Source organism: Phoenix dactylifera, chromosome 14 (genome assembly GCF_009389715.1).
Source record: "Phoenix dactylifera cultivar Barhee BC4 chromosome 14, palm_55x_up_171113_PBpolish2nd_filt_p, whole genome shotgun sequence".
Lineage (NCBI taxonomy): Eukaryota > Viridiplantae > Streptophyta > Magnoliopsida > Arecales > Arecaceae > Phoenix > Phoenix dactylifera.
The window spans coordinates 14,441,847-14,468,457 of NC_052405.1; the positions used below are offsets into that span (position 1 = coordinate 14,441,847).

General features: G+C 37.5%; 1 protein-coding gene and 1 long non-coding RNA gene across 5 annotated transcripts; both read right to left on the reverse strand.

Moving 5' to 3' along the window:
• Positions 1-1,090: 1,090 nt before the first annotated feature.
• LOC113461796 lies at positions 1,091-6,106 on the reverse strand. 2 transcript variants are annotated; one of them, XR_005514912.1, is made up of 6 exons: positions 5,643-6,106; positions 3,533-5,305; positions 3,125-3,436; positions 2,185-3,048; positions 1,572-1,927; positions 1,091-1,370 (listed from the first exon to the last, which is right to left on the reverse strand). It is a non-coding gene; the product is annotated as an uncharacterized LOC113461796 (long non-coding RNA). The 2 variants fall into 2 exon arrangements; XR_005514913.1 differs by having other exon boundaries at positions 1,572-2,056.
• Positions 6,107-9,916: 3,810 nt separating this feature from the next.
• LOC103711596 (protein RETICULATA-RELATED 1, chloroplastic-like) lies at positions 9,917-24,886 on the reverse strand. 3 transcript variants are annotated; one of them, XR_005514914.1, is made up of 9 exons: positions 24,336-24,886; positions 21,849-22,013; positions 21,673-21,765; positions 21,490-21,605; positions 19,100-19,173; positions 13,381-13,468; positions 12,992-13,300; positions 12,722-12,878; positions 9,917-10,493 (listed from the first exon to the last, which is right to left on the reverse strand). XR_005514914.1 is itself a non-coding variant. In XM_039133786.1 (9 exons), the coding sequence occupies exons 1-9, from the start codon at positions 24,855-24,857 to the stop codon at positions 10,217-10,219; spliced, it is 1,809 nt and encodes a 602-aa protein (XP_038989714.1). In that variant the 5' UTR covers positions 24,858-24,875; the 3' UTR covers positions 9,917-10,216. The 3 variants fall into 3 exon arrangements, 2 of the variants coding, with proteins under 2 accessions (XP_038989714.1, XP_038989715.1); XM_039133786.1 differs by having other exon boundaries at positions 12,722-12,886; positions 24,336-24,875; XM_039133787.1 differs by lacking the exon at positions 19,100-19,173 and having other exon boundaries at positions 12,722-12,886; positions 13,381-13,479; positions 24,336-24,873.
• Between the last annotated feature and the right edge of the window lie 1,725 nt (positions 24,887-26,611).

Below are 26,611 nucleotides of genomic sequence, written 5' to 3' on the forward strand. Positions count from 1 at the left end.
TTCGTATCGAAAATATATCCCTTCTGCACTACAAACGAAACGAAGGGTGCCGTTACAACACAAGAACCAGACAAAAATGGAGTATGCTTACTTACCAAATTATTTGTCGGGTAATGAGTTTACTGACACTTTTATTGGACACAAACCCATTGTGACTATTTACTCATGTGTTCAATGTATTTCTAATTCTTCTTTATCACAAAAATCGTAGGCAATCTTAATGCATGTGTTACTTTGCATAGGAATCGTTAGCATTAGATGCTTAAATATATTGCACTTTATTTTCTATTTATGATAGGGATATATAATGTGAGGGATAATATACATACAAGCTTATTATTGAATAGATCCATTTTAACCATATTTTGGCATGTGTTCAACATGTCTCTAGTTTTTTCCTTAGTTAAATAGGAATTAATAATGAATAACAATTATGAGCATATACAAATTCACATGGTACTTTGCTTATGAATGGATGTCATTGGATGCTCAAATATCATGTTATTTCTTGATAGCTAGGGATACAATTAGGGATGGCAATCGGATCGAGTCAGACATAAACAGGTCGGGTTACATACAGATCGGGTCGGAAAATCATAAACCTAAACCTGACCTGTTTATTAAACAGGTCAGAAATTACAACCTGAATCCGACCTGTTTATTAAATAGGTAACCCGACCCGATCCGTTTAACTTATTTAATAAACAGGTAACTTATTTGCCCAACCCGACCCGACCTGTTTAACCTGTTTGCCCAACCTGACCCGTTTAACCTGTTTAAACCTGTTTAACCTGTCCAACCTAACCTGTTTAACCTGCCCAACCCAACCTGTTTAACCTGCCCAATCCGACCCGTTTAACCTATTTGGACCTGTTTAACCTGCCCAACCAAACCTGTTTAATAAAGAGGTAACCACTAACCACTTAGGCTCTTAGCCTTAGACCTTAGCCCAATCCAATCCGACCTAACCTGTTTTATACATTAAGCAGCACTAGAAAAAAAAGAAGGTAAATATAGAAAACATTACAAAAATCTTGTCCCAACATTATTGACATTAAAAAAGCATTCAATCTTTACAAAAAGCTGAACATAAGGAATACAAGTTATTTATTCATTCATCTAATACCAGCAATATTCAAAAAACATTTAATCTTTACAAAGACAAGGAATACAAGTCAAATCATCCAAATTTACATATGGAATAGCCCGAAAAGAAAATCTGCTTCACATAGAACAAATGTCAATATACATGATTGCCTCTGATGCTGGGAAAGCATGGTACTTCTTAGCAAGCTTTTTGACCAGCTTCTTGTTTTTGTTCATTTTTTTAGTGCTTCAACATCTATATAGTCAAGCCCTATTTTCTCTGTCTGCAGAAGACATAATCAAGCATTAGTATAATATTTTGTTGCTGCAAATTGCAGTTAATGAAAATGAGCTACTAGATGTTTTCATTTTTCTTCATACATTGTTGATCAACAAATATAATGCAGATGTAGTTTAATGATCTTGTCCCTAAGTTATTTAAATCAATAATATGTATTTATGAGCTTTACAAGTGATGAGCTTACCAGTATAGGCGAGTGATGAGTCGCAATTCCTCCGGTTCCAAGAATGCTTGTTGAATTTGAGCTCTGGCACACCTTTTTGTATTAAGAAAGGTCCAAGTTCCTCTGCCTCTTCATAGCCAATAGAAGAACAACCAGGCCCTGAATTCAAATGCATAGGACAAGTTATTTGTATGATGTTTGCCATTAAAAATTATATTAGGTAAACATAAGATCTACTGGAATGCTTATCTTTTTGGGGGTCATAGTTTTTCAGACCAATTTGTAGCTCAATGGTTTCAGAAAAATTGCGCTTCTTCTCCCGAGAATCATTTGCAATATGAGAGATTGCTTCCCTCAAAACATCACTCTGTAACTTACTGTAGAAATGGTGAAGAGAACAGATAGTCAGTTTTCAATCACAAGAATATAAACACTGACAAAAATGTGGTTGCTAAAACACGACATTTTCATAACCCAGAAAGCAGCAGCGTATCACAGAAAAGAGCCTGTATCGCAAAAAAGTTGATTAATACAACTTGATTAATACAAATCAAAGAGCCCGTATTGCAAAAAAGTTGCTTCAACAGATGGCAGAAAATTAATGAAAAGATAAGGAGAGAAAAGAGTTTGGTACCTCAATATAAGGGGACAAAAGTTATGTGATCGAACAGATCAAGTACCAGTTGCCTGCACCAACTTCAGATCACAAATTAAGTTCATATCGGGCACAAGAGAGCAATAGCAAAGAGCTGAACATCATTGCATACAACCAAGAATATCAAGTACCAGTTGCCTGCACCAACTCCATGCGTCCCTAACAAACAAAACCAGGCCAATAGAACTACAACCAAGAATCATAGACCCAGATCATCAGACCAACTGAACACCTAATATCTTCACCTCTTGCCCCTCCGATGATGGCTATTAGACTATTATTGAATAAAAATAAAAATAGCATTGCATACATCAAGATGAATTTCCTTTTGCTTGGCAATCTCGATCTCCAGATGAATTTTCTTGCTTTGTCCTAAAGTTACAAACTTACAATAGCAACCTGTGCAAAAAAAGAATCTAGCAAAAGAAACTATCAAATAGCTATATTGAATAACATAAGAATGAACATGTCTCATTATAACATAAGAATGATTTCAAGAAAACAGCAAGATTCATAGTTTCTATAAAGCATTCATATATTGAATAAGAAACTACCAAATAGCTATAAATATCAACTTAATATTGAATAACCACCATCATAAGGTCCATAACTCCATAAATCCAATGACACCATCCATAGTCAAAGCAAAACTAAAAAAAAGAGCGAAACAATAACAACATCCATATTTAAACCAAAACCAAAAAGGAGTATCCATGATCATGATTCATCTCACTATGAATTAGATTCAACATTGGCCGAGCATTGAGTTGATTGAGTTTCATTGTAGGAACTTGAGTTTATGACATCTTCTACAGTCTCATCTAAACTCGGCCTCCTCAACATCTACATTGAAATATTGCAATAATTAATAATAAATTCATTCAAAAAATAATAGAAATATAATTCATAAAACATATACCTTTCTTTTCAAACACCCAATCTCGAGTACAAATCAAGGCCTCGGCAATATCCGATTTAAGAGCACTATGATACTTATCAAGTACTCGCCCACTAATACTAAAAGCAGATTCAGAGGCAACCGTAGATATTGGAATAGTTAGAATATCACGTGCCATAAGAGATAGTTGAGGATAATGAGACTGCTTGGTTTTCCAAAAATCAAGGATATCCAAATTGGATATCCTATCAACTCTAGGCCCATCCAAATATAATTCCAATTGAGACTTCTGTACAGTAGTAGCAAAACCAAAGCTTTCAAATGTATCAAATCCTACATTATTGAAAAAATGGAATAAGTTATTTATAAGAAACAATACCATATACAAGCACAATACATTTATTTTAGATTTTAAAAAAAATATATTACCTTAAAAGCATCTGCTTTTCTAAATGCCTTAGAAGTTTCAGAAGAAGTACCGATCTCCATATCTCTATGAGTTGATGTGATAGCAGTTGGAGTTTTAGAAGAAGCAAGCATATACTGATTAAAGAGAGAAAACATACAATCACGGATGTGCATGCTCTCAGTAGAACCATACCCATTCAACTTCTTATAACAATACTCCACAAACTGAAATTTGTACCGAGGATCCAAAATAACTGCCATGGACAAGATTAAGCTATGATCCGACCAATACTTTTCAAATTTTTGATACATCTGCCGTGTCATTCTTTGTATGAAAGCATCTGCACTCTGCATCTCTTGAGGAAAATATTTAGCTCCGGAGAATACTAAGTAGCATCATAGAATGCACTCAACAACTTGCTAATCTTCCCAAGTTTACCCCACTCCTCTTCAGATGGACAATGCTTGTAATTAGAGTCACTTAATTTCAAATGAAGAAAGGCACGACGGTAAAAGAGAGCACTATCTAGCATCGAAAAAGTTGAATTCCATCTTGTAGGAACATCTTGCCTTAAGTCTTTTTTACTTTCCAAAGAAACTTGTCTAACACATTCCAAAATTTTTTGTTTCCGAACTTGTGAACCTCTCACATATTTAATACTTTCACGAATTTTAGAGATGGGTTCATCTATCTCCTTTAATCCTTCTTGTACAATTAAGTTAAGAATATGATCACAACATCAGACATGAAAGAACTCACCATCCGAGTAAAGTGCATTGTTCAAATTAAGTTGGATCTTTAGCATGTCAACAAAAACATCATTTACGGATGCATTATCTAAAGTCATGCAATACAATTTTTTTTCAATCCCCCAATCAATCAACAAATTGTAAATTATTTCACATAAAGTTATGCCACTATGTGGAGGAGGCATGAAGCGAAAGTTAAGAACTTTCTTTTGTAACACCCATTCATCATCAATAAAATAGGCAGTTAAACATAAATCGCCATCGGTAGTAATGGAGGTCCACAAATCCGAAGTTAAACTTATCCTAGAAGGAATTGAATATAGCCACAGTACTAATTTTTCCTTATCTTTTTTATATAATTTCAACAAATCAGCCTTTACAGTATTCCTTGATACTAACTTGGCCTCCTCACGAACATAAGCAAATAAAGATTTAATGCCTTCATACTCAACAAATTGAAATGGTAGATCATGCTTAATAATTGCAAGTGTTAGCAATTCACGAAATTTGTCAGGATTAAACTTAGTAGAACACATTGATATGGATCCTTGAGCTTGTGATAAGATCATCTGTCCTATGTCACGGTTCTTTCCGCAATTCTCTAAATAACGTTTTAGATTTCCGGTCTCAACCTTACCACCAAATGAATATTCTGCACCACACTTTATACACTTGCATTTTTTAGTTGCTTCATTTATATGATAATATTGATAAACAGGAGAAGTCAATTTTCTTTTACATTTTCCATGTGTGGAGTCACATACAACTGCATTAGAACCTAAGGGCGTCGATTCATTTGCCCTATCACCATCACTCTCTAACTCTATATTCACGAATTGTTTATCCATCTATATCATATAATTTAAAATTATATCAGAATACCAATTTAGAAAAAAATAATTTGAAAAGAAAATAGAAATATAAAGCATTGAGGTTGAAACCATTAGGTTATAAAGCATTTACTTTTGCTGAGTCAGATTTATCAAAATAATCTCCAATACTTAGATGTTCGACTGCTTATATTTTCCAACAACTGTAAATGCACTGCAAAAAAACAAAATAATAATGTTAAAAATAGTTAGAAAATCACTGTAAACGCACTGCAAAAAAATAAAATAATAAAAACATGAATCTTCGGAAACTCTTATCAAAGTTAAGGCCAAAGAAAGCCCCTCTTACTAAGAGGATCAAAGCTTTAAGCATAAATCTTACTATTATTTCCCCAAAAAAAGTGACGCTCTCATTCTAAGAAAGCTACAGGATTTTGTATAACATGACGACATGCATCTTGGGGTTTTACCAGCATTCAAAAAGAAAGAGAAGAAGAGAGGAAAGACCGAAAGATCAAAGGAAGAAAAAAGAATAGATGGATCTTTCTTACCTCGGTAGAGTAGAGGATCCGACCTCTTTATGAGCTCTTCCGTTCAACCTTGGTTCCCAGGACCCGTCGAGCCGCCGCGGTCGCCGTCGACGGGGAGGCCGAAGTTGTCGGCATGGGGGAGGAGAGGGCGGAGGTCCAGAGGAGAGGGCTCGGGAGGCGAAGAATTTGGAGGAGAGGAGAGGGGAGAGACTCGAGAGAGACTGAGGGAGGGAATAGAGCTCGGGTGGCGCACAAACCCGAACCCTAAGTCCCTAACTAAGGAGAAGTCGCGGACGGTGGAGTGTGGTCCTCAAGCCGCCGCGGTCGCCGTCGACAGGGAGGCCAAAGTTGTCAGTACGGAGGAGGAGAGGGCGGAGGCAGAGGTCCGGAGGAGAGAGGAGAGACTCTGAGAGAGACTGAGGCCTGAGGGAGGGATAGCCGAATTGAGCTCGGGCGGTGCAGCACAAACCCTAAGTCCTAACCCTAAGGAGAAGAGTAGAAGACGGGAAGTCGCGGACTGTGACTTGGAGACTGTGCGGACGCGATGAAATTGGGCTGACGCGGGGAGTTGGGCCGAGGCAAATAAAACGGGCTGAGGCGGGGAGTTGGGCCGACCCTAGGTTTTGTGGGTTGTGGCCCTTGTCTATCAGCCCAAAAAGTAAACGGGTTAACGGGTTACACGGGTCAGACATCTAAAATCCGTATCCGACCCAATTAATAAACAGGTTAAACGGGTCAACCTGTTTACGACCCGAACCTGTTTAGGCCAAATCCAAACCTATTTATGGCGGGTCGAACATGGGTTGGGTTGGCGGGTTGGGTCACATTTTGCCACCCCTAGATACAATTTGATGGTTCATAAGTATAATTTTTATTTGAGATAAACAAATTTGATTTTGTCGTTTAAGACAATACCTATGAGAAAAGATCGATGAAAGATTGTCTCTTAAATAAATTTAAAAATATAAAGAAGTGAGAATATTTTTCAAGCATGATTTGGTGGTACAAACCACACATAATACTTAAGCATTTGATATATGATAGAGATTGTAAATTCTTTTTACTGATGAATATTTCAAATTCACTATTGAATGTATTCTCCAATATGCAAGGATGGGAAAAATGATAGCTAGTCCAAATATTTCTTACAAGATGGAACTTCTCTTACATACACTTTTTTTTAAAAAAAAATACATATACTTTAAATTAATATTTTTTCTAACTTGCATAAGTCATCGGTGAGATTCTACACCAAGACACTAGCCTGGTCCATAAAGATGCATGCACTATTGAATACCTAATAGAAATCATTAACATAACTCCCTTATTGATCATTAGATGTCCACATTCTTCAAGTAATCCAATATTTACTCATAGTTGTGGTGGTAGTGGGGGTCTAGACTTAATCTTGAGTTGGATTACAATTTAAAAGAGGCCTAACTAAAAGGCTAACCCAGACCAAATCACATTCACTCCATATTATAGAAATGAGCTTTTATGCGCTAAGGTTAACCTATGTTCACACTAGCTCTGACCAGCCTATATTCAAACTACAACCTAGGATTACAGTTGACCTCTTTTGACTGGCTCTAGCCATAAAGTAGCTATTTGTTGGTTCCAACTAATTTTGCCAATTCTTTTCTCATAAAAATACTTGTTTTCAGAAAAAATGAATCAAAGAGCAAGTTCTCTCCACTAACGAGCTTGGATGAATGCAGAACTCTTTTGTTTTAGTGGGTTGGTGATGTAAAATCACTTATTTATCCCATTACCATGGTTCATTATGGTTTCTCCTTTCTAAAAAGATTTTACTATCATTTAGACTAGCAGGTCATGTTAGAAATCCCCCATTGCAAGGATAAAAATTCATGTAGGCCTACTTTTTAGAAAGCCGCTATCAACTTTGATTTCTATTAAGGTGAAACAGATTTGGGAGAGCATTGTTCTGGCCTTAGATAGCATTTGATTACAAAATAAAGTTTGAAGGGATAAAAAAATCTAAATAGTTTCTTATGTATTTGAATTTTATTATAAAATAAAATGGCTCTGCTATTTTCAAATATTTTTAAAAATATTTAAAAAGATGCTCTATTACCTACCAAGCATTTGATTTTATTCCATGACCCTGGTGCCATTTTAATCACCTTGCCATGTAGGTGATATTTTTCTTTGATGTCTTGCCAAGCTATAATATTATCTTGCTGGCCAAAAAATTGTGTCTAGCAGTATAATCATGAAGCTATGTGCCATGCCATGTGTTATATACTACCTATTAAACACTGCATTGGTTATCAAAGGATATTAGATGCATCCAAAGAATTGATTGATAGGATTTGTAGCATCAAAAGGGTTTAGCTTAGGGTGGAGCAAGAAGAGATACACACATTGTGGTACCAATGTACCCAACTATCTGAAAGAAAGAATTTCCTAATATCAACTTCGTAATTTCTAATGCTGATGCATATTTATTAGAAGCTTAAAAAAATTAAAAATGAAGAAAAAGAGGCACACCAAGACATTGCATGGACTTGGATAATAAAAGAGTTACATAATCATTCATTTCATTAAGTAGTAGTAGTTTGATCCTCAAATGCCATACAATTTGCCATGGAGAAGATATTAGATTTTCATACCCTAGAAATGGTGGTTATAATGCTCTTGAAGGTTCATACAGGATAATCATAAAGGCCTCCAAGCATTTTTCAATTAACACTTTTTTAATTTAGTAAACATTAATAATGGAACAATATTTGGAATTAGGTATTGCTTATAACTCGATTATCCATTAACAAGATATTAGACTTGAAAATAAGCAGTACATTTTTGTGGACTAGGAATTTCTCTACATTTGTGATTAATCTTTTATAGGTTGATATACGTTTGACTATTGGCTCGAATGAACCTAAAATTAATTAAATCTTGCACTCATTTTCAAGTTCATCTCTCGTTAAAGTGCAATCTAGTTTGCACCAGAAAACAAAAATTTTTCATTTTGAGATCAAGTGAGATACATGATGGTATTTAGGATCAGTGATCAGCGAGGATTTATTATACCCACTGTTGGCCATCTTGGCCAGTTCAAATAGATTTGGATGATCAGATAGATTTGGAGGAAGATTCACCATATTGAGTACTCAATCATGAACCAAGACTTCGGGAGGCTATAAGTTCTAATCCTGGAGGAAAATAATGATGCAACAAAATGCTAAGTAGATGGAGTCGAGATCTAACTTCTATCCTAATTTGAAAATATTCACTATTTTTTATTTTAGAAAAAAAATATTTCAACTAGAAGAGGAATCCAACCTTAAGGGCCTTGTACCATAATTTTGTATACATGATTAGGAGAAAGTAAAAAAGGGTATTACCTTGCACTTCCCTTTTATTAACTAGAGAAGAATTTCATTCAGATTTGGAACTCAAAACTCACTAGCATAAATAGATGATATGTTATTTTTTTTAATAAAAGTGAAAGGCTTAGAATCCTGCTTCCGAAATTCTATTATTTATTATTATTTTTTGAAAGGTCCGAGTTAATCCGATTGAAAGAATTGCAATTACTATTTACCAATTGCTGGTAGCCCTATAATTACATAGCCTGCGCAATACACCAGCCATCCTATGGATCATAATAACCTCGGTCATCCTCAGAACATGAAGATCGAACTTCTGGAGTACCGCATTTCTTTTTTATTTAATCCACCTAAAACAGTATTTATGACCATACGAAACTCCATCGAAACAAAGGTGCATTGGCTCTGTAAACTTTTGCCACCCATTGTAACAACTGGCTATGCACAAATTAATGTCATTTGCATTACTGAAGACTTGCAGAAATAGGCAGGTATGTCAACTGTGTTGTCATACATGCAGCAGAAGTCTTCTTTATACCTGTTTATCAACAATTTCCAGCATCCAGACCTCTGCAATCCAGGAACTGGAATGCCTACCGGAAGAAAATGATTTGAAACTCTGATTCTAAACTATCACCGTCTTGGCCAACCTATTACTTGGAAATTAACACTGCATCATACTGTCTGATACTAAATAAAAATGTACTCATTGAAAGCCAAAGAATAACATCATCTGTGTGCCTTGTAGGCAACCTAATTGCCTCCAGCTTTATAGGACCTGCAAATGGTCTCAAAATCAAGGAAGCATGTCCCAAAAGATTGAATTTAAGCCCGTATCAATGTTTCATGTTCTGAATTTTCCATCAATGGAATCTCAAAGCTAATGCATGGCTTTCCAAAGCAGTCATACTTCCCTGCACTCTGCTAGTTAGACTGTGTCAGTGAACAGAACAAATTTCAATCTTATTAATTTCTCTAACAAATTATATGTATACAAGAGACCAAAATCTGGAAGCAAAAAAAAAAAAAAAAATAATAATAATAATAAATCTTAGTGCTCAAAATTAAAGAAATCTAAATCTTTAAAACTCTTCATCAGACGCCTTGCAATTCCAAGATCGCATCTTGATAACACTGCCAAAGTTGGCAACAAGAATCTTCCCTGTTCACTTGCATGGCAGTAATCAGCATCCAGAATTGACCTCACATGCAAAATTGTTTCCAAAGTGATGAGAACCACGGTTATGCCGAAGTTGTGCTTGCTTTTTTCCTAACAATTCTCTTTCGGTGTGCCTTTGAAGGTTTAGCCTCCGGTTTCTCGCTGCCTTGCTTAATACCAAGTAATCCAAGGCCAGAAATAATGGTGTTCTTGGATATGAACCACTTTGCACTCGGACTATCAGTGGCCTCTGAGGGTCTGTTATATGCTTTCAACAGATTGTCTGACTGCAGCAGTGGATCAGCTTCCACCCCGAGCCAAGCAGGTCTGGATATCTCCCCAATCTGAATATTCAATATTCTGCACACAAATGTGAACCAAGGAACAACATATTAGTCGATTCAGCTACCAAACAGGAAACCAAGTTCACAGGAAGAAACAACATCAAACAACAAAATTTATGCAAAATGCAGGGGCACATACTACATGTCAGAATAAGCAAAATTTGAAGCATGTAACTTGCTTACCACACAAAAAAAAAATGCAGCTCACTCTCTCCTAAATTACTGACTTCCTGCACATGATTTATATTTGAACTATGGTTTATATTGTACAACTGATTTTGGCTAATTGATAACGGCATCCTTCTGAGTATAAAATTCAAAGCCTTTAAATCACGAACCCAAAATGAAAATAGAAGTGTTGCTTTCACTTTCTGCAACATATCAGGAAATTTGGAAAATCAGAATGGAAAGAAAATTTGTTTGATGAATATGACAATATACTTTTCATGTACCCAAATATAATAATTTTTGTACCATATAATATTCAGCTTTAAACAATCAAACATGGATTCTTCAAATGGTCAAGACCACAGTTTGCAATCTCAGTATCGGACCCCCTTACCAGTATCATCTTGGTACAATATCGGTACACTTAGTATGGGGGTCGGTCTAGCATACCGATACTCAATATGCCTCCTATATCGTATACCCGTTTGGTACTGGTAAGGTACAATATGACCGGTAAAGACCGGTACGGCATACCATTCACTCAAGGGTCCAAGTTCCATGAAGCATACATCAAGTCAAAATATTGAGTATCAAGCTAAGTGCTTGAATTACCTGTTGCATGCATTATCGGGATGATAGAAAAAGAAACCATGTGACAAAAGATAGATAAGACAAGGACATGGTGATGGCAAAATAGAAGTGGATTTGAAACTTTATTGGATATTTCAGAGGCAAGAGCCAACCTATTTAGCAGAGGGAAAATATGTTCGACTCAAAAAGTTAGCATATCCTTGCAGTATCACATTTGAAAATCCTGACATACAGACACCTCACCTCCTTAAAACATGTTACATGCCTTTAAGTCAAGGAGAAAATCTACTTCCCCATTGTGCATAAAGGCAAGCCGAGGGTCTTCCAAAGATGGAAAATATAGGAGAGTATCTTGGCATTGGTTGCAGTTCACATATGGTATTAACGATTAAGGTTGGCTGTATTGTCCTAAACCGCTTGGTTTGGGAAATACTGAGGCATATCAGGGGTGTAACGACACAATTCCACTCCCTGGTTTAAGAAAACGACGAGGGAGAAGGAAAGAGAGAAACAGTGAGAGAGACAGAAAGGGAGTTTGCTGATTTACTTAAAAAAAAAAAAAAAGGACCAAAGCCCTTGCTTTATTTTGAAATAGGAGCTTCGCCCCTATTTCAATGCTGCAGAGGGGAGAGGGCTTCGAAAGTCCTCTTCCCCACCTCCCTCCACCTCTCTCTCTCAGCCACCCTCCCTCCCTCCCATCCTTCTTCCCTCTCCGTCTCTCTCTTCCTCTCTCTCCTTCTCTCTCCCTCCCTCCACCTCTCTCTCTCTCTCTCTCACCGCTGCCCTCTCCTGCTCTCTCCCTCCCTCCCTCCCTCCCTCTCTCTCCTTCTCTCTCCCTCCCTCCACCTCTCTCTCTCTCTCGCCGCTGCCCTCTCCTGCGATCTCCCTCCCTCCCTCCCTCTCCTGCTCTCTCCCTCCCTTCCTCTCTCTCTCCCCCTCCCTTGCTAGTTTTCTTTTGTCGATATGCACTAGAATGGCACAACATAGTACCATACCATATTGTAATGCCAGCCTACCGGCATGGGTGTCACTTCTGGTATTGCAGACCTTGGATGGTATTTATGCATCTTAATAGCCAAAAGTTATATGGACTTGTCTTGTCGCAGTATGATTCAAAATAAAAAAAAAAGGGTGATTTGAATACTTATTGGGCTGATCACAAAGGGACATCATTAGGTTTCTCCCTCAAAAGTAGGGAATTGAGTACTAAAGATTTTGAGGCAAAACTTTCAACTAAAAGGACTCATCGAAAATATATAAGCCTCTCAACCATTGAAGTTAAAGCCACATTAATGAAGTAAGACCAAAGACAACGTGAATATTCACAATAAAGAAGACAAGAAGGTAATACAGGCTTCGTAGTAGTTATGGAAGACCACACCTAATGCATTAGAACAAGTTAAGATCTGATAAGGCTATGAAAATAAAATTTTAAAAAAAATACTGACCCTATAGAAAAGTTACACCAACAGGATGGCAACCTACCTCAGTGCTGTGCTGAAAAAGATCGGCACTCCTAGAACATCAAAGTGATTGAACATAAATCTATCAATTCCGCATAACAGCTGATACCGCAGGTTTGCATAAAGCCCCAAGAAAGAACCATAGCCAAGAGCATTGGTAGTGACAGATGGTATGGTCACTGATAACCTACGACACAATGCAATCAGTTGAAGGACATGCTGTAGGAGAAACTTGAAGCAACTCGCACAAGAACAATATTAAATAAGGAGACAAAAGGTGGTGTACACTAACCTCCCCTCCTTTTTCGAAGAGGAAACTTTTGACAAGATACCTTGAAGAGATCCAGCAATTACACCAACGAGACATAACTCTGGAACCTTGTAAAGGAAGAAAGATTGAATTCTTTTCTGTAAGTCAAACTCTCTCAGAGGATAAGATTTTTCAAATATATTATTCGGAAGTTTCTGGATTGTATTTTGCAAGTCAAAATGGAATGTATTCCCATAGGAACGACATGGTGCAAGCGACCAGACAATAAATGCATTGCAAGCCGATGCTGTCAGAACATTTATGAGTGCCAAATCCCATTCTTGTTTAATCCTGAAAACAACAAATCAAATGAATATAATAAACAAAATAATGCACATTAATCTTCTATCTCCATGTAATGGAATAAACACCTTTCTTTGCGATTCTTCAACTCCCACCAAACAGCACAACCAATAGTAGCTGCCTGTTCGAGGATTAATTTACATAAGAAAGAGGGATCTGCAAGCATCCTGCAATCAAAGTTGTAGTTAATGACATTTGAAGTAGGTTGAGCTCATATAGGAGAGGAAAAGAAGGAATTATGAGCATCATCTACCAATATAAAGTTATACTAGATGGATTGCAGAATCATTCTAACCAATTTAGCAGTAGTAGACAAACCGAAATAAAGGTTATGTTGAGATGCTAGCATGGTAAAACCTTTTTATGTGGAAAAGATCCGTATCAATAATTATGATCTTACATATGGACAATTCCTCAATAAATACGGTACGCGCTTTTTTGCAAAGATTAGGTTCGGGATTATTAGAAGAATTTTTTATGAAAAGAAGAACAGTAAAGGAGGGGGGCAAGGAGTGGTAATAGTTGACATATTTCAAATCTGAGAATAGTATATAATAGGTGCTTACAAATACACCTAATGTAAATATATTCTACATTATTGACTTGTCTCAAATGTTATAGGACCAGATCATTCTCACAAAACTCCTTGGGCACCATAATGCCCTAAGCATCCCAGGAATTATGAATAGATGCATTTCCTACTATTAAAACAGCTATACTTCATCTACACAAAATACAAACAGCCTAAATCGAACTCCATAAATAGGGCAAAAGGATTAGAGTCCGGCCACACACAGCTGGCCTCAAAAGTCCTTCAAATGGGGTTTTCTTCCTTGAGTGTTATATTTAGGGCTGTTGATGGACCGACCCTAGGCAAACCCATCATAACTGACCAGAATAATGAAAGAAAAGCAGGCCTGGCCAAGCATAGGTCCAAAACTTAAGATTTTCTTTAGGCCCAGGCCTGGAACAAATTTGGCCCAAGGCTCAAATGCTATTATAAATAAGAATGCATTTCCTTTCACAAGAGTCCCAGGGGAAAAAAAGGAAAAACAATCCTGAGCTATCACATCAAACCCTAACCTGAAGCATGATGTCAAATCCGACCCTTAATGCTACCATCTATCCTTCCTCCGTCGCTCACCCCCGCTCATCACATTCTCTATGCTGGTTTCCACCATCCACCAAGTTCTCTCCTCCACTGCTCTTAACTGCCTACTGTTCATTGTATCTTTTCTGCCGCTCATCATCTCCCACTACCCGTCGTGCCCTCTCCTCTTCGCCTCGCCACCCATGACGTCGTCCTTCCATCTCTCCGATAACATAGAACATGGTGATCAAAATGGCATTGAATGGCAGAGGCAATGGATGACAGACAGTGGTGGAAACTGAAGGCAACAACAAAGGACTCTGGTGACGGGCATTGGATGTTTGTGGTGACAAATAGCAAGGGATAGGCAGTGGTGTCAAATGTGGGGAAGAGAAGCAATGATTTTGGAGGAAAGTTAGGGTTCGATATTATAGACCCAATAGGGAGGGGAGGGGACTCATCACCAGCCCTAACTATAATGACAGAATCGCAATACTTCTCTTAGTGATAAGACTTTCTAATGGATGTGTCCATCACTGCAATCAACCATGGTCCCCCTCTTGATACTAACTTAGAAAGTAGCAGAAAAAAAAGTTCTACGCAAATTGGAATGAAAAGCACATAATATTAACTAAAAAACCATAAGCCATTATCCATACAAGCATCTCTCTGCTCATATGGTTTCACATACAAATACATACACATATACTATATATTCCTTTATACAAGTAAAGCATACAGAGAAAATAATATAAATTTCAATGTATGTGAGCTAAATGGCAAAGGTCAAGTGAGCATATCAGGGTAATTCACTTTGCATCCCAACTAATCATTATAAAAAAAACATCAAATAGATTTTTGCATCCCAACTACGTTATTGCTAGGAATCTAAAAGAATACATGTCCGGATTGTTAATATTAGTTAGAGGAACATACGAATCACAAACCTATATATCTTTTACTAATTAGTGGGAGTAAACTCCAAAAACAATGGGATTCTTATGGCTATATAATAAGTTGACATTCAAATCAGTCATAAACAAAGAATAAATAGGACCACCTCCAAAATCCAATTCTGCATGTGACTAACATCAGGTTACAAACATCACTAGTAAGAGAACTTAAAAATCAAGAATTTTAAAATTACAAACAACAAATTTAGGACCAATTGGTCCATTGTCATCTAGGTGTAGGTTTATAATTACTGACTATTTAGTCATGATTAAATCTCTACTTTGCAAAAGGGATGGGCTAATTAATGCAGTACCCAAGGTTACAATATATATTCTAGCAAATTAGAGGCCATCTTCTTTTATGTAACCACCCTTCTCTAGTCACGTGAAATTAGAACTATAACTTGTGTTATCGTCAAGTTCAAGCAAGAACAATAAAAGTTTTAAGCTATTATTGAGATAGACGATGATATTCTACAAAATAAGTTAATGGAAGTTGTAGAATACCATTGGGCTATTAAAAATTTTTATAAAAATAGTTGGAATTTGATCTCCAATACTGGGCAAACTTAAAATATGCTGAGACAAAACTACCACCATGTGAACAAAGGTTTAACTAGATTTACACTAATGACTATGAAGGTTGAGATTATCAAGCCTCTCAAAATTCTGTAATCAATCCAAAATATTCTTATAGCGGCTAGAATGCGGTGTTGGTAGTAAAATAAATTTTCCCATATGAAGTTCCAAATAGAAATACATACCCTCCCTTAAAAGAAAAAAGATGGATGACTTCATGAAGACACTTTATGGGTGATTGAATTGCAACAGAAGTTGTCGGAATTTGGAAGAACAACACAAAATTTAACATGAATTTAGGTGCCTCCAAAGGGCTTCTGTTACATAAGTGCTGACTAGAAACTTCAGTGAGCCCGAGGCAAAGAGCTCCTTATAAGACAGTTAGGAGGCCCGGTAAGATGCATTTAAAATGTTGAGGTATGCCACACCAATTGCATTTTATGAAACAAAAGAAGAAACTACTGATCAACTACTTAAGCCACATCCTGAAGTTCAAGAATACTGTTTGTAATGTCTGAAAAATTGTCGGTGGTAGATGAGTGGCTAGGGAGCTGTTAGGTTCCTAGGCACCAACAAATGCCTAAGCACACATGGGTCAAGGTGGCAGATCTGGAAAAATTAAAAAAACATAAGACAAATTCTCAAAAAGTAATTAAATCTATGAAAATGAAACATAGCATACCAAGATGGCAATATTGAATAATAAATAATAGATTATTTTCATTCCCCAAATTCAAGCCTGATGTATAGTGCAAGCCATGGTTCGCCGAACCAGCCGAGCAATATTGAATAATAAATAATAGATTATTTTCATTCTCCAAATTCAAGCTTGATGTATAGTGCAAACCAATGTTCGCCGAACCGGCCCGTATCGGATCGGTCCGGCCAGCTACCGGTACGGCGGAGCCGTGAAAATCGGTACGGGCCGGTTCTGTGCCAGAGATGAAGAAGACGAAGAGGAGAGAGAGCGCGGGGAAGAGAGGGAGGGAGGAGACTTATGGCCACCATCGGAGAGCCGCGGAAGGGCGGCGGAGGTCGGAGGGGCGGCGGAGCCTGTGAGGGGGCGGGGGAACCCGCAAGGCCGAGGGCACGCATCTCCTGTTTCGAAAATTGGGCGATTTTATGTGAAGTCGACAAATCAAGTGCCGACTTCACTTAAAAATCTCCGAATTGAAAAGCCGTGGCCGCGTCTCCTGTTTCTTTCGAAATAGGGGACGCGACCGCGACCTCGGCCACGCCCCTGCAGGTTCCCTCGCCCCCCCCCCCCGGGCCTCCGCTGCCCCTCTGCAGCTCTCCAATGGTGGCCACAAATCTCCTCCCCTCTCTCTTTCCCGCGCTCTCTCTTGTTCTCTTCTTCTTCTCTGGTTCCGGCGGAGAAGAGCTGGCCGGTTCGTACCGGCCGGTTTCGGTACGACAGCTAGGCAAAAAAGCAGCATTTTTTTAAGTATTGAACTATTTCTTGCATGAGAACCTATAGTTTGAGACTGCAAAGGTTTTTGTTGCTTACTTCAAGCTCCATGATGTGCAAACCATTTTAGGGACAAGGAGCAAGAAACAAAGAAAATAAGAGGTTGGATAAGATTTTCACAGGTCCCTCAATCACCATTGACCAGCTGAAAGTTGATAGTTCGATTACAGACATGATTGCTGGATTCAAAGGAGAGTGCCAATAAGTGGTGAAATATAACTTTTCGCATGCTGGGAACCTAGTCAGCATCTCAACATAAAACCCTTAGAGTAGCCACAGAATCAAGATTTTTACTTTGGGGGCACAACAATAAGACCATGTCAATCATAAAAATACCCAAAAAAGTAAAATATGCATGCAATATATGACGCAACGTTACGGATGAATATAGGGTTCACAGAAACTAAATAAATGCAACTTGATTCGGATCTGGATTAATCTGAATTTTATTGGTTGTCAAATCTTGGCATCCAAACAAAGCCTCATCCAAGGTATCAACAGAGATTCAGTTGCCAATATAAGATAGTTCTGAAAGTGTTCAAAGACTGCATTTAATAGCAGTGAAGATGCAGTAGAATAAACATAATAGATAAAAGAATAAATATCATAAGAGGAAGGAGAAAAGGAATAGAAGTGAAAAGAAGGCACTAGGTGGCCATCTGAGAGGAGTTGTATCTTTATTTCTAATGGTCTCAAAGAACTGCATTACATATTTATAAAAATGGAAAAGACCTGACATAATCTTAAATCCCCAAATAACCCCTAGTAAGCATCAGTTACTTTTCACAGGTACTGTGAAGTACTGCTATAGTACTAAGGTCTAGCATCAAAGTAGGTCAAAAAATCTTCTAGTCATCCATTTATTTGATAAAATCTCTTTACAAATTAAAACCTCCTGAAATAAACAAGAAAATAAAGGAAAACATCAAACTAAATAATTAAAATGAAATTATTGAATTTTAGAAATTGTGATGTGGCTGTTATTCCATAGAAAGTTGTTTATCCCAAGGTATGTTGTGCCGGTACCAGGATCCATACCGGTTGCCCAGTGGTACAGTACGGTACCATGCCATTCTATTTTGGGCTCATACCAACACAATAGAGCCGAGAGGGAGGAAGAGGGAGAAGGAAAGAGCGGAAGAGAGAGAGAGGGAGGGAGAGGGAGAGAGAGGAAGGGATGAAGAGGCCGAGAGAGGGAGAGAAGGGGGACTTTTGGGCCCCCTCTCTTCCCTGTTACCATATGGCTGAAGGAGAGGGTGGCTCGAAAACCCTCTCCTTCCCTCTCCCTCCATTCCTCCCCCTCCCTCCCTTCCTCCCCCTGCCTCTCCCTTTGCCTCTCTCCCCCCCTCTCTTGTTCTCCCTCTCCTATGTTTTGCCAAATTTCTCGAATTGAGGGGTGAAATTGTGCCGGTCCATCTCTGGTATGGCTCAATACACCCCGAGCCGAATGGTTCGAGGTGGTACAACATTCCATGATTTAACCCATATGGATCTGAAAGATGACCAAAGATGGAGGTTGTCGATGTTATTATAGAGTATGGGCATATTACATGAAAAAGCATCATCCCAAGTAATTTTTCATATTAAAAAATGTATCTACTTTTTATTACATATATGTAAATATATATATATATATATTATTACTAATCCTAGATGTATATTATCCTATTTAACCTAGATTTGTAGCAACAGCTTACCTGTATAGATTTGTCGCCACCATATCTCTTGGTAGTGTCCTTGCCTCAGAGTCCTCAATCCTATATGCGAATCCCTAGCTGACGGAATGACATCAACCCAGTATCAGAGTTAGAACTTTCTGCAGCTAGTTTCAGATATATCAATAGAGCTACAACTTTGACAGACTATATTGATCCAATAACAGAAGATTCATCCATCCAGCAATTAAGTTAAACCCTAGTATTCTTACCAAAAACTCCCATCTTAAAACATCTATTTCCCCCTCTTTTCCTCATTGTGTCTTCAATTTTGTATCAGATCTGTAATCAGAATCTGCTACCCTCCATTAGGGCCTAATTCCACCATGCGCATATGTCCATCAAAGTCACAGGCCACATTTGCAAGGTATGTGGGCCGATTTGAGTGGCGGGTGATCGCTATGCAGCCTGTACACATATAGCAGCCAACTTTGTCCAGTTTGGACCTATGGAGGGTAACCAGGGGCTCTTTGCATATTTAGCTATATATGCCGTTTTTCAAATAGTGGTCTTGTTGCTTCTTTTAACCTTCCAAATGAATTCAATCCACCTCCCATCTTCAGTAAACATTACCTTAACATTTTAATAAGAGTATTCCATTTTTTTCTATCCTACAATTGGTAACCTTTCCTTGATGTGATCATACATTTCCCACATCTGCCAAGCAGAAAAAATCACGCTCGCATCTTTTCTTCAACAATCGACCAATATTGTGATTAAGGAAATGTTGCTTAATGCATAAAGAAACTAGTAGTTAAGAGGAGAAACATGAGAAACAACATGAGGATATTCTGTTAGCGTTCAATCAAATTCCAAAAGGTAGGAAGTAATATATATATATATATATATATGAATCAGCACTAGGATAGCTATCCACCCACCAAATCTTTATTATTTACGCAAATCAAGTGACTTGTATGATTCATGAGAAAGCACAGCACTTCATTCATACAATTCTCACCAAAAGTGTATCTATCAAATCTACCCATCACAGTTATAAAGGCCAGGAATCAAGCCTCAGTGCATTATATTGTCACCCTCAACAAATGGAGGCCTACTTTCGGATTCAAGAATGCTATAAGCAATTCTATCAAAAGGAGAATATACAAAGAGAAACTAGAGACATGTTGTAGGATATGGGAACATATGCTTTAAGAATAAAGAACTCTTTTTCCAGATCTCCAAATTTTGACTAGTTTGTTTAGCTTTAAAAATGATAACTTGAATGCTATTACATTGCTGCTTCATATAAAAACATCCAACTGCGATCCTCTCAGGTAGGCAATGTTTTTAACAAAGATAACTAAAAAATACAAAAACTATATTATATTACCGAAGACATCACACTTAGAAACACAGACAACAATAATTAATGAAAATTAATCTCAAAGAAAAACATCTATTTTTTCGAGTTTGAGGGATAATATTAACCAATTGCAGCCAAGCATTATAATTCTATTATAGTTTGCTTCATATAAAAGCATCAAGCTATAATCATCTCAGGTAGATTGTTGCTAACAAAGATAACTAAAAAAATCCAAAAGAATTACCATATTACTGGGAAAAAACATCTAGAAACACCAACAACATTAACAAATGAAAGCTAATCTTAAGGAACATCCATTTTTTTGAGTTTGAGGTAAAATTTTAACCAATTGCAGCTAAGCTTTATACTTGTAATCGCAACATACTAGTTGACATGCCAGCTATGGAGGGATCCTAGATGATATTAGATCAAGACATATCAATTGAGTAACTGTTGAAAAATTTAGCGAGACTGTCTCACACCAACAAGGCAAGAACGTAGTAACATACATAAATATGAAGCCTTAAAACCATGAAAAATATAAAGAGATGACCTATTTTTTGTCTTTCCACGCATCGCAAGTGTACATAATAAGGTCTTGTTACTTTAATTACCATTCAATACTCATAACCTTTTTTGCCTTCTTTTCTTTTGCATTCTTTATCCTTGAACCACTAGAACTAATTGCACTCTTCCCCACCTTAACCATAAACAGTAAGCTAGAAGTTCTCTGTTTTCTTCCTAAAGATGATCAAAAGCCTGCAAATAATGAAGAATGCATAAATAACTAAGCATGATTGATGCCTGTATACCCATATTGTACATTTGAATATCTATCAACTATAAAACAGATCTATTAGTAGATCAACAAACAAATAAATAAAGTCAGTGTCTCAACCTCTAGGATTGAAAAACTAGGCATAATTACATGTAGAGAGAAAGGATAGGGCCCTTTACAAATGAATGAAAGTCAAATGTAAGCCTACAGACCAGGAATATGTGAAGGAGTCACTCAGATACATTTAAATATATTTCTCAAAAAACTGAAAGCTTCTTATTACTTTACCTTCCAATGAAAGCCCTAGATAGGGATTGTGGAAGAGCCCGAGAAATGAACCTAGATGTTGTTGGCCTTGCATTAATTGACAAGAAGCGTACCATTTGTGCAGAGCTCACCAAACCCTATAATTCAGGTTATATTTGTTTAGTGGCCTAGAATTCTAGTTTAACAAGATAAACACGAGGATACCATTTCATAAGCTTGACGCAGTCCAGCAGGCAAATTTATCATGGTTTTGTACCACTCTTGAAGCACCGCATCCACAAACTTCCTATCAAAGAGCTGCAAGAAGTACAGAAATGATTACTGCAAATAGAAGTTTTTCACCTTCACTTTGCTTCCAACCATAGAATAAATCCACCAACCTCTTGAAGGACAAGGCGCCTTCTAAATAATCCACCTTCATCTCCTTCATCATCTTCGTCAAAGTCATCAAAGTAATCATCATCGTCGCCGCCATCATCGCCACCGTCACCCCCACCATGGAAATTTTTCTTTCCAATATCTCCACCTCCTCCACCAGTTGCTGTCTGCACCAATAAAATAAAAATAGACAAAACTGGTTAAAAAGTATTAGAAGACATATGACATTATCGGGGTAAAACTGTTAAAGTTCAGCACATAGGGAGGGGGACTCTATATTCTACTCAAAAGAAGTGGTACAAACTCTGAACAAATACAGAAGTAAGCACGAAAAGGAAGTTTATCTATTTAGGTCACAAGGGCAAAGCTGACTTAAAGAAAAAAGAGGGAATTCATTAAGTAATATATTTTAACTCCAACAGAAAAAGACCAATTAAACCAACAAATCTCAAAGAAAACCCAATAATTTCTTGGCAAACGCGAAGACTCTGAAAAGATATATGAAAGCAGTATTGATATAGCCAAATATTCAACTCCTGTCTGCTGTTTTTAGCCTCACACATATACAAGTAGTTCACTTTACCTACAGACCTTCTTTATTAACTCACAAGTGACTGCAAGTAACCAACTACTCCCTGCATTCTCAGTTCAATGCAAATAGAGGTATTATAGTGCATGAGAACTCATAATATAGTAGGAGGGAGCCCCCTCCTTAGAACTACTATGCTCAAACATGCACATACCATCCAAAATATAGACACCTCCAAATGAGCTTCACATCAATATCCTCAAGAAGTCGCACTTGAATGTATGTCAATGGAGGTGCCTAGACCTTAAAAACGAATGAATAGTTCACGCACATTTCATCTACAAAAGACCGTCCCAACCACAAGTAAGGCCCTATTTGGCAAAGCTTTTGGGGAGCCAAAAGATACTTTCTAGCCTTCCAAAAGCACTTTTGAATAGTATAGTGGTATTTACTAAAAAATCTGAAAGTTGTTTTGGTTTCGCCAAAAAGCTGAAAAGATCTACTAGGGAGAAGCACCATTTTGGAGCTTCTCCCTAAAAGTGGTTTCTGGCGGATATAGAAAATTTATTTTGGCTTTGATAAACAAAATGCCCATGAACAAATCTCATATTTAATACTAAAAATATAATATTATATTACACTATCATAACTATATTATATTATATTATATTACAATAATAATATTATATTACATAATAAATACAATAATGAATTATTATATTACATCATATCATATTATATTATTATACTACACTATATAATATTATAATAATATCATAATATGTAATAATAAATTACTATATTATATTATATTATATCATATTATGTTATATAATTATGCTATAGTATACAATGTTATACTACATGATATTAAAATAATATTTTATAACATTATATTACATTATAATAATATTATTCTATGTAATAATATTTTAATATGCAATAAAATGTTTACGTCATATTATACTTTATTGTACAATACTATGCAATATCTTTTATTGACATTTTGTCATACCTAAAATACTTTTCAGTTGAGCACTTTAGAAATGTGGTCACCAAACAACAAACAACTTTTTGTAAAAACTCTGCTTCCAACAGCTCTACTACCAATAGCAATCCCAAATAGGACCTTAAGTTAGAGATGGAACAAAAATCATCTCCTCTAATTCTACATCATATAAGTTCCTCCATTTAGTAGGTAAGCTCACTCTCGACAAATAACTCCTCCCTCCCAACCCATAATGAAGGACAAAAGCAAAATAAAATTTCCCTAGCAGATATCCTTCTTCCTCCACCAAGACTTGAACCACCATGTTAATAAACATCTGGCAGTCAATACACCAGACAGGAAGAAGAACCTTGATAGCAGATATCCTTCCAATGCCTAATCTTGGGATCGATCCTTCGAAGAAAAGTTATACTTGCATCATCTTATTCTTGTTCATCATTACAACTTCCTTCTCTAGTAACTCACAGGGTTAAACCCTTCAAATATCCATTGACATAACCAACCGCAACCAAAATTACAACCTTTCGTGGTGCTGTTCTTACTCCCCTAACGATAATTTCTTCACCATTAATTTATGAAGCAGAGTATCCTGAACGCTAGGTAATCTCAGAAGTTCATAATCATATTTCAAACTTAGCAAAATTCAATGGGAAACCGTAAATCTCCATTAAACTGATTGAAACGATAGAGACAGTAGGCATAAAAGAGAGCAAAAAGCTAGCAAAATTCACCAATTCTTCTTTAGCAAATCAATAGACATACAAAACCTTATCTTTCAAGGGTTTCAAGAATATCATATAAAATAAATCAAAATCCATGGAGAGACGAGTATTACCAAATTTCATACCCACAAACTAGAAACGAATAAACAATCTCAATAATAAACGCAAGAAAGATGAAAAGAAGCTAAGATAAATCCAAATTCGAACCGCAAAACACTTCTCCTCTTACCTCAGCGCTCGACTTCGTAGTCTTCTGGGAAAGATCGAGCTTGGATTTCTCCAGCGTCACCCCCCCAAACGCCCCGTACTGTCCCTTCATCACCGGCGCCATCGCGGCGGACGCCAACAAAGACGACGGCGAGGAGGAGCAGGAGGGCGGATCGGAGACCGGGGAGGCGGCGAAGCAGCGCTCGAGGGCGTCCCACTGGCCGGGCTCCACGGCTCCCGGCATGGCCTCGGGGGCGGGGGCGGGGGCGGCGGCGGCCCTGACAGCAAGGCGGTGCTTCCGCGGGCCGGCGAAGCCCGCCGGCGGGAGGAGGGGGCAGTGGCAGCGGCGATGGGGATTAGGATTTTGGGAGAGGGAGAGGTCATTGGGGGGGAGGCGAGAGCGGCGGTGGAGGGCGACGAGAGGCTGCGGGGTCGCCGCGTGGAAGACGGCGTGGCAACCCATCTCTCTCTCCACTCTCTCTCCCCCCTCCCTCGTTCTCTTATATATCTTGCGGCCTCGCTGGAAATCCCAGCCTCCCTCCATCTCCAGGGCTGGGGTGCTGCCCTCCGTACCACTCTCGTTTGCAATGCGCTTGTGGAAACGCTTCCCAGCGTGTAATTTTAAGAGACTTGGCTGTGGGGCCCGTCTACTGTGTCCAATAGATGGATGTTGCGTGGTTGGAGGAACTGGGTATGGAGGGGCTTGCGGGAATAGCATAGCCATGGGCGGCTTTTGTCGGTTGTTGCCCTATCTTAATATGTACTCCTTCCGTATCTCCTTTTCTACTCTGCCTTCTTTTATTTCAATTCACGGATTTTTAACTTAATTCACGTCTAAAAAAAAAAAAGAAATTGTTGCTTAGACTAAATATAATAATTTAAAAATATAAACTAAGTTTAGAAACTTAAAAATACAAATAACTGATAAATAGTAGATCAATAAAAATATGAAAATACTATCAATTAAAAAATATGATTATCAACCATGAGCTTATACTTTTTAAACAATAAATTTTAAGCTTGTTTGTTAGTTCATGCTTAGTTCATCTACTTTCGAAATGGGTTTGATTTGAAGTTTTTCTCAAATCGAGCTCGGGCTACTTTGTTGGTTTGATGATCTTAAATATATTCTTACGACAATAATAAGCCCTAAGTGAAGGCTCTACGAGTCTTAGCCAAAAAAAAAAAAAAAGGCTCTACGTCAAATGAATAAGATCATAAATACTATATCTATATATCACACTCTCGAACCGAGAACACAAGCCAAGGATCGCCGCAACCGCCGCATACTCATTGGGACTCTCCCCACAAGCATACAAGGTATTTCATCATGATATTATAAACATACAACGAAACAACCTTAAATGATAATATGTAACTTTATTTCAATAACTAACTTAAAATTTAAATATCTCACAATTCTAACAATATTTTAAGGTAGTACATCAATTTAAATAAACTCTAATCTAAGATAATTTGTGTCAAAGTTTTGCTAGTCGCACTCCTATATTGAACTCCGATTATACTAGTTTTTCGGATCTGTAAAAACAGTAAAAAATCGTATAATGAGCTAGACAACCCAGTAAGCAATGACCACTTTAGCTAAATAATTCATACATTTAAATAGATAATTATTTACAAAAAATAAACATATATGAAGTACTATCATGCGAATCATATCTTTCAAAAAATAAAATTTCTAGTCATGGATTCTATTTTTTTCAATTATTCAATTATCTTATCAATCTTGAGCTATGACCACATCTTTTGTTAACCCCCTAATGGATTTTGATGAATACAAAACACTAGAGTAAAATTCCATTATATCTTAACAATTCAATTGAGAAATTCATGTGTTTTATTTAGAATATTGTTAAGAAATGTCTAGGCAAGTTCCCATAATTTTTATGAATTTATTGAAGAATATTTTGAGCTAAAGAAAAAGTTCAGGGACAGCCGAGACGTCTCCTGATAGTTTCAGAGACGTCTCTGGCACAAGCAGGAAGAACTGGCACACTTGGAGACGTCCCCGGCTCCTGTCGAGTCGTCCCCGCGTTAGCGGAGTCGACTCTCTCAGTAGCGGAGTCGACTCTCTCAGTGGCGGCAGAAAGACGCTTTTCAAGGGATATGCGCGAGACGTCCCCGCTGTACGCGGAGTCGTCCCCGCAAGCAAAAAGGAGACTTCCCGAGTCGTCCCTAAGATGGCGGAGACGGCTCTCTCAGGATTTTCCAGAGAATGGTTTTTTCGGTGATAAGGAAGCGGAGTCGACCCTAAGAAAGCGGAGTCGTCCCCACGCA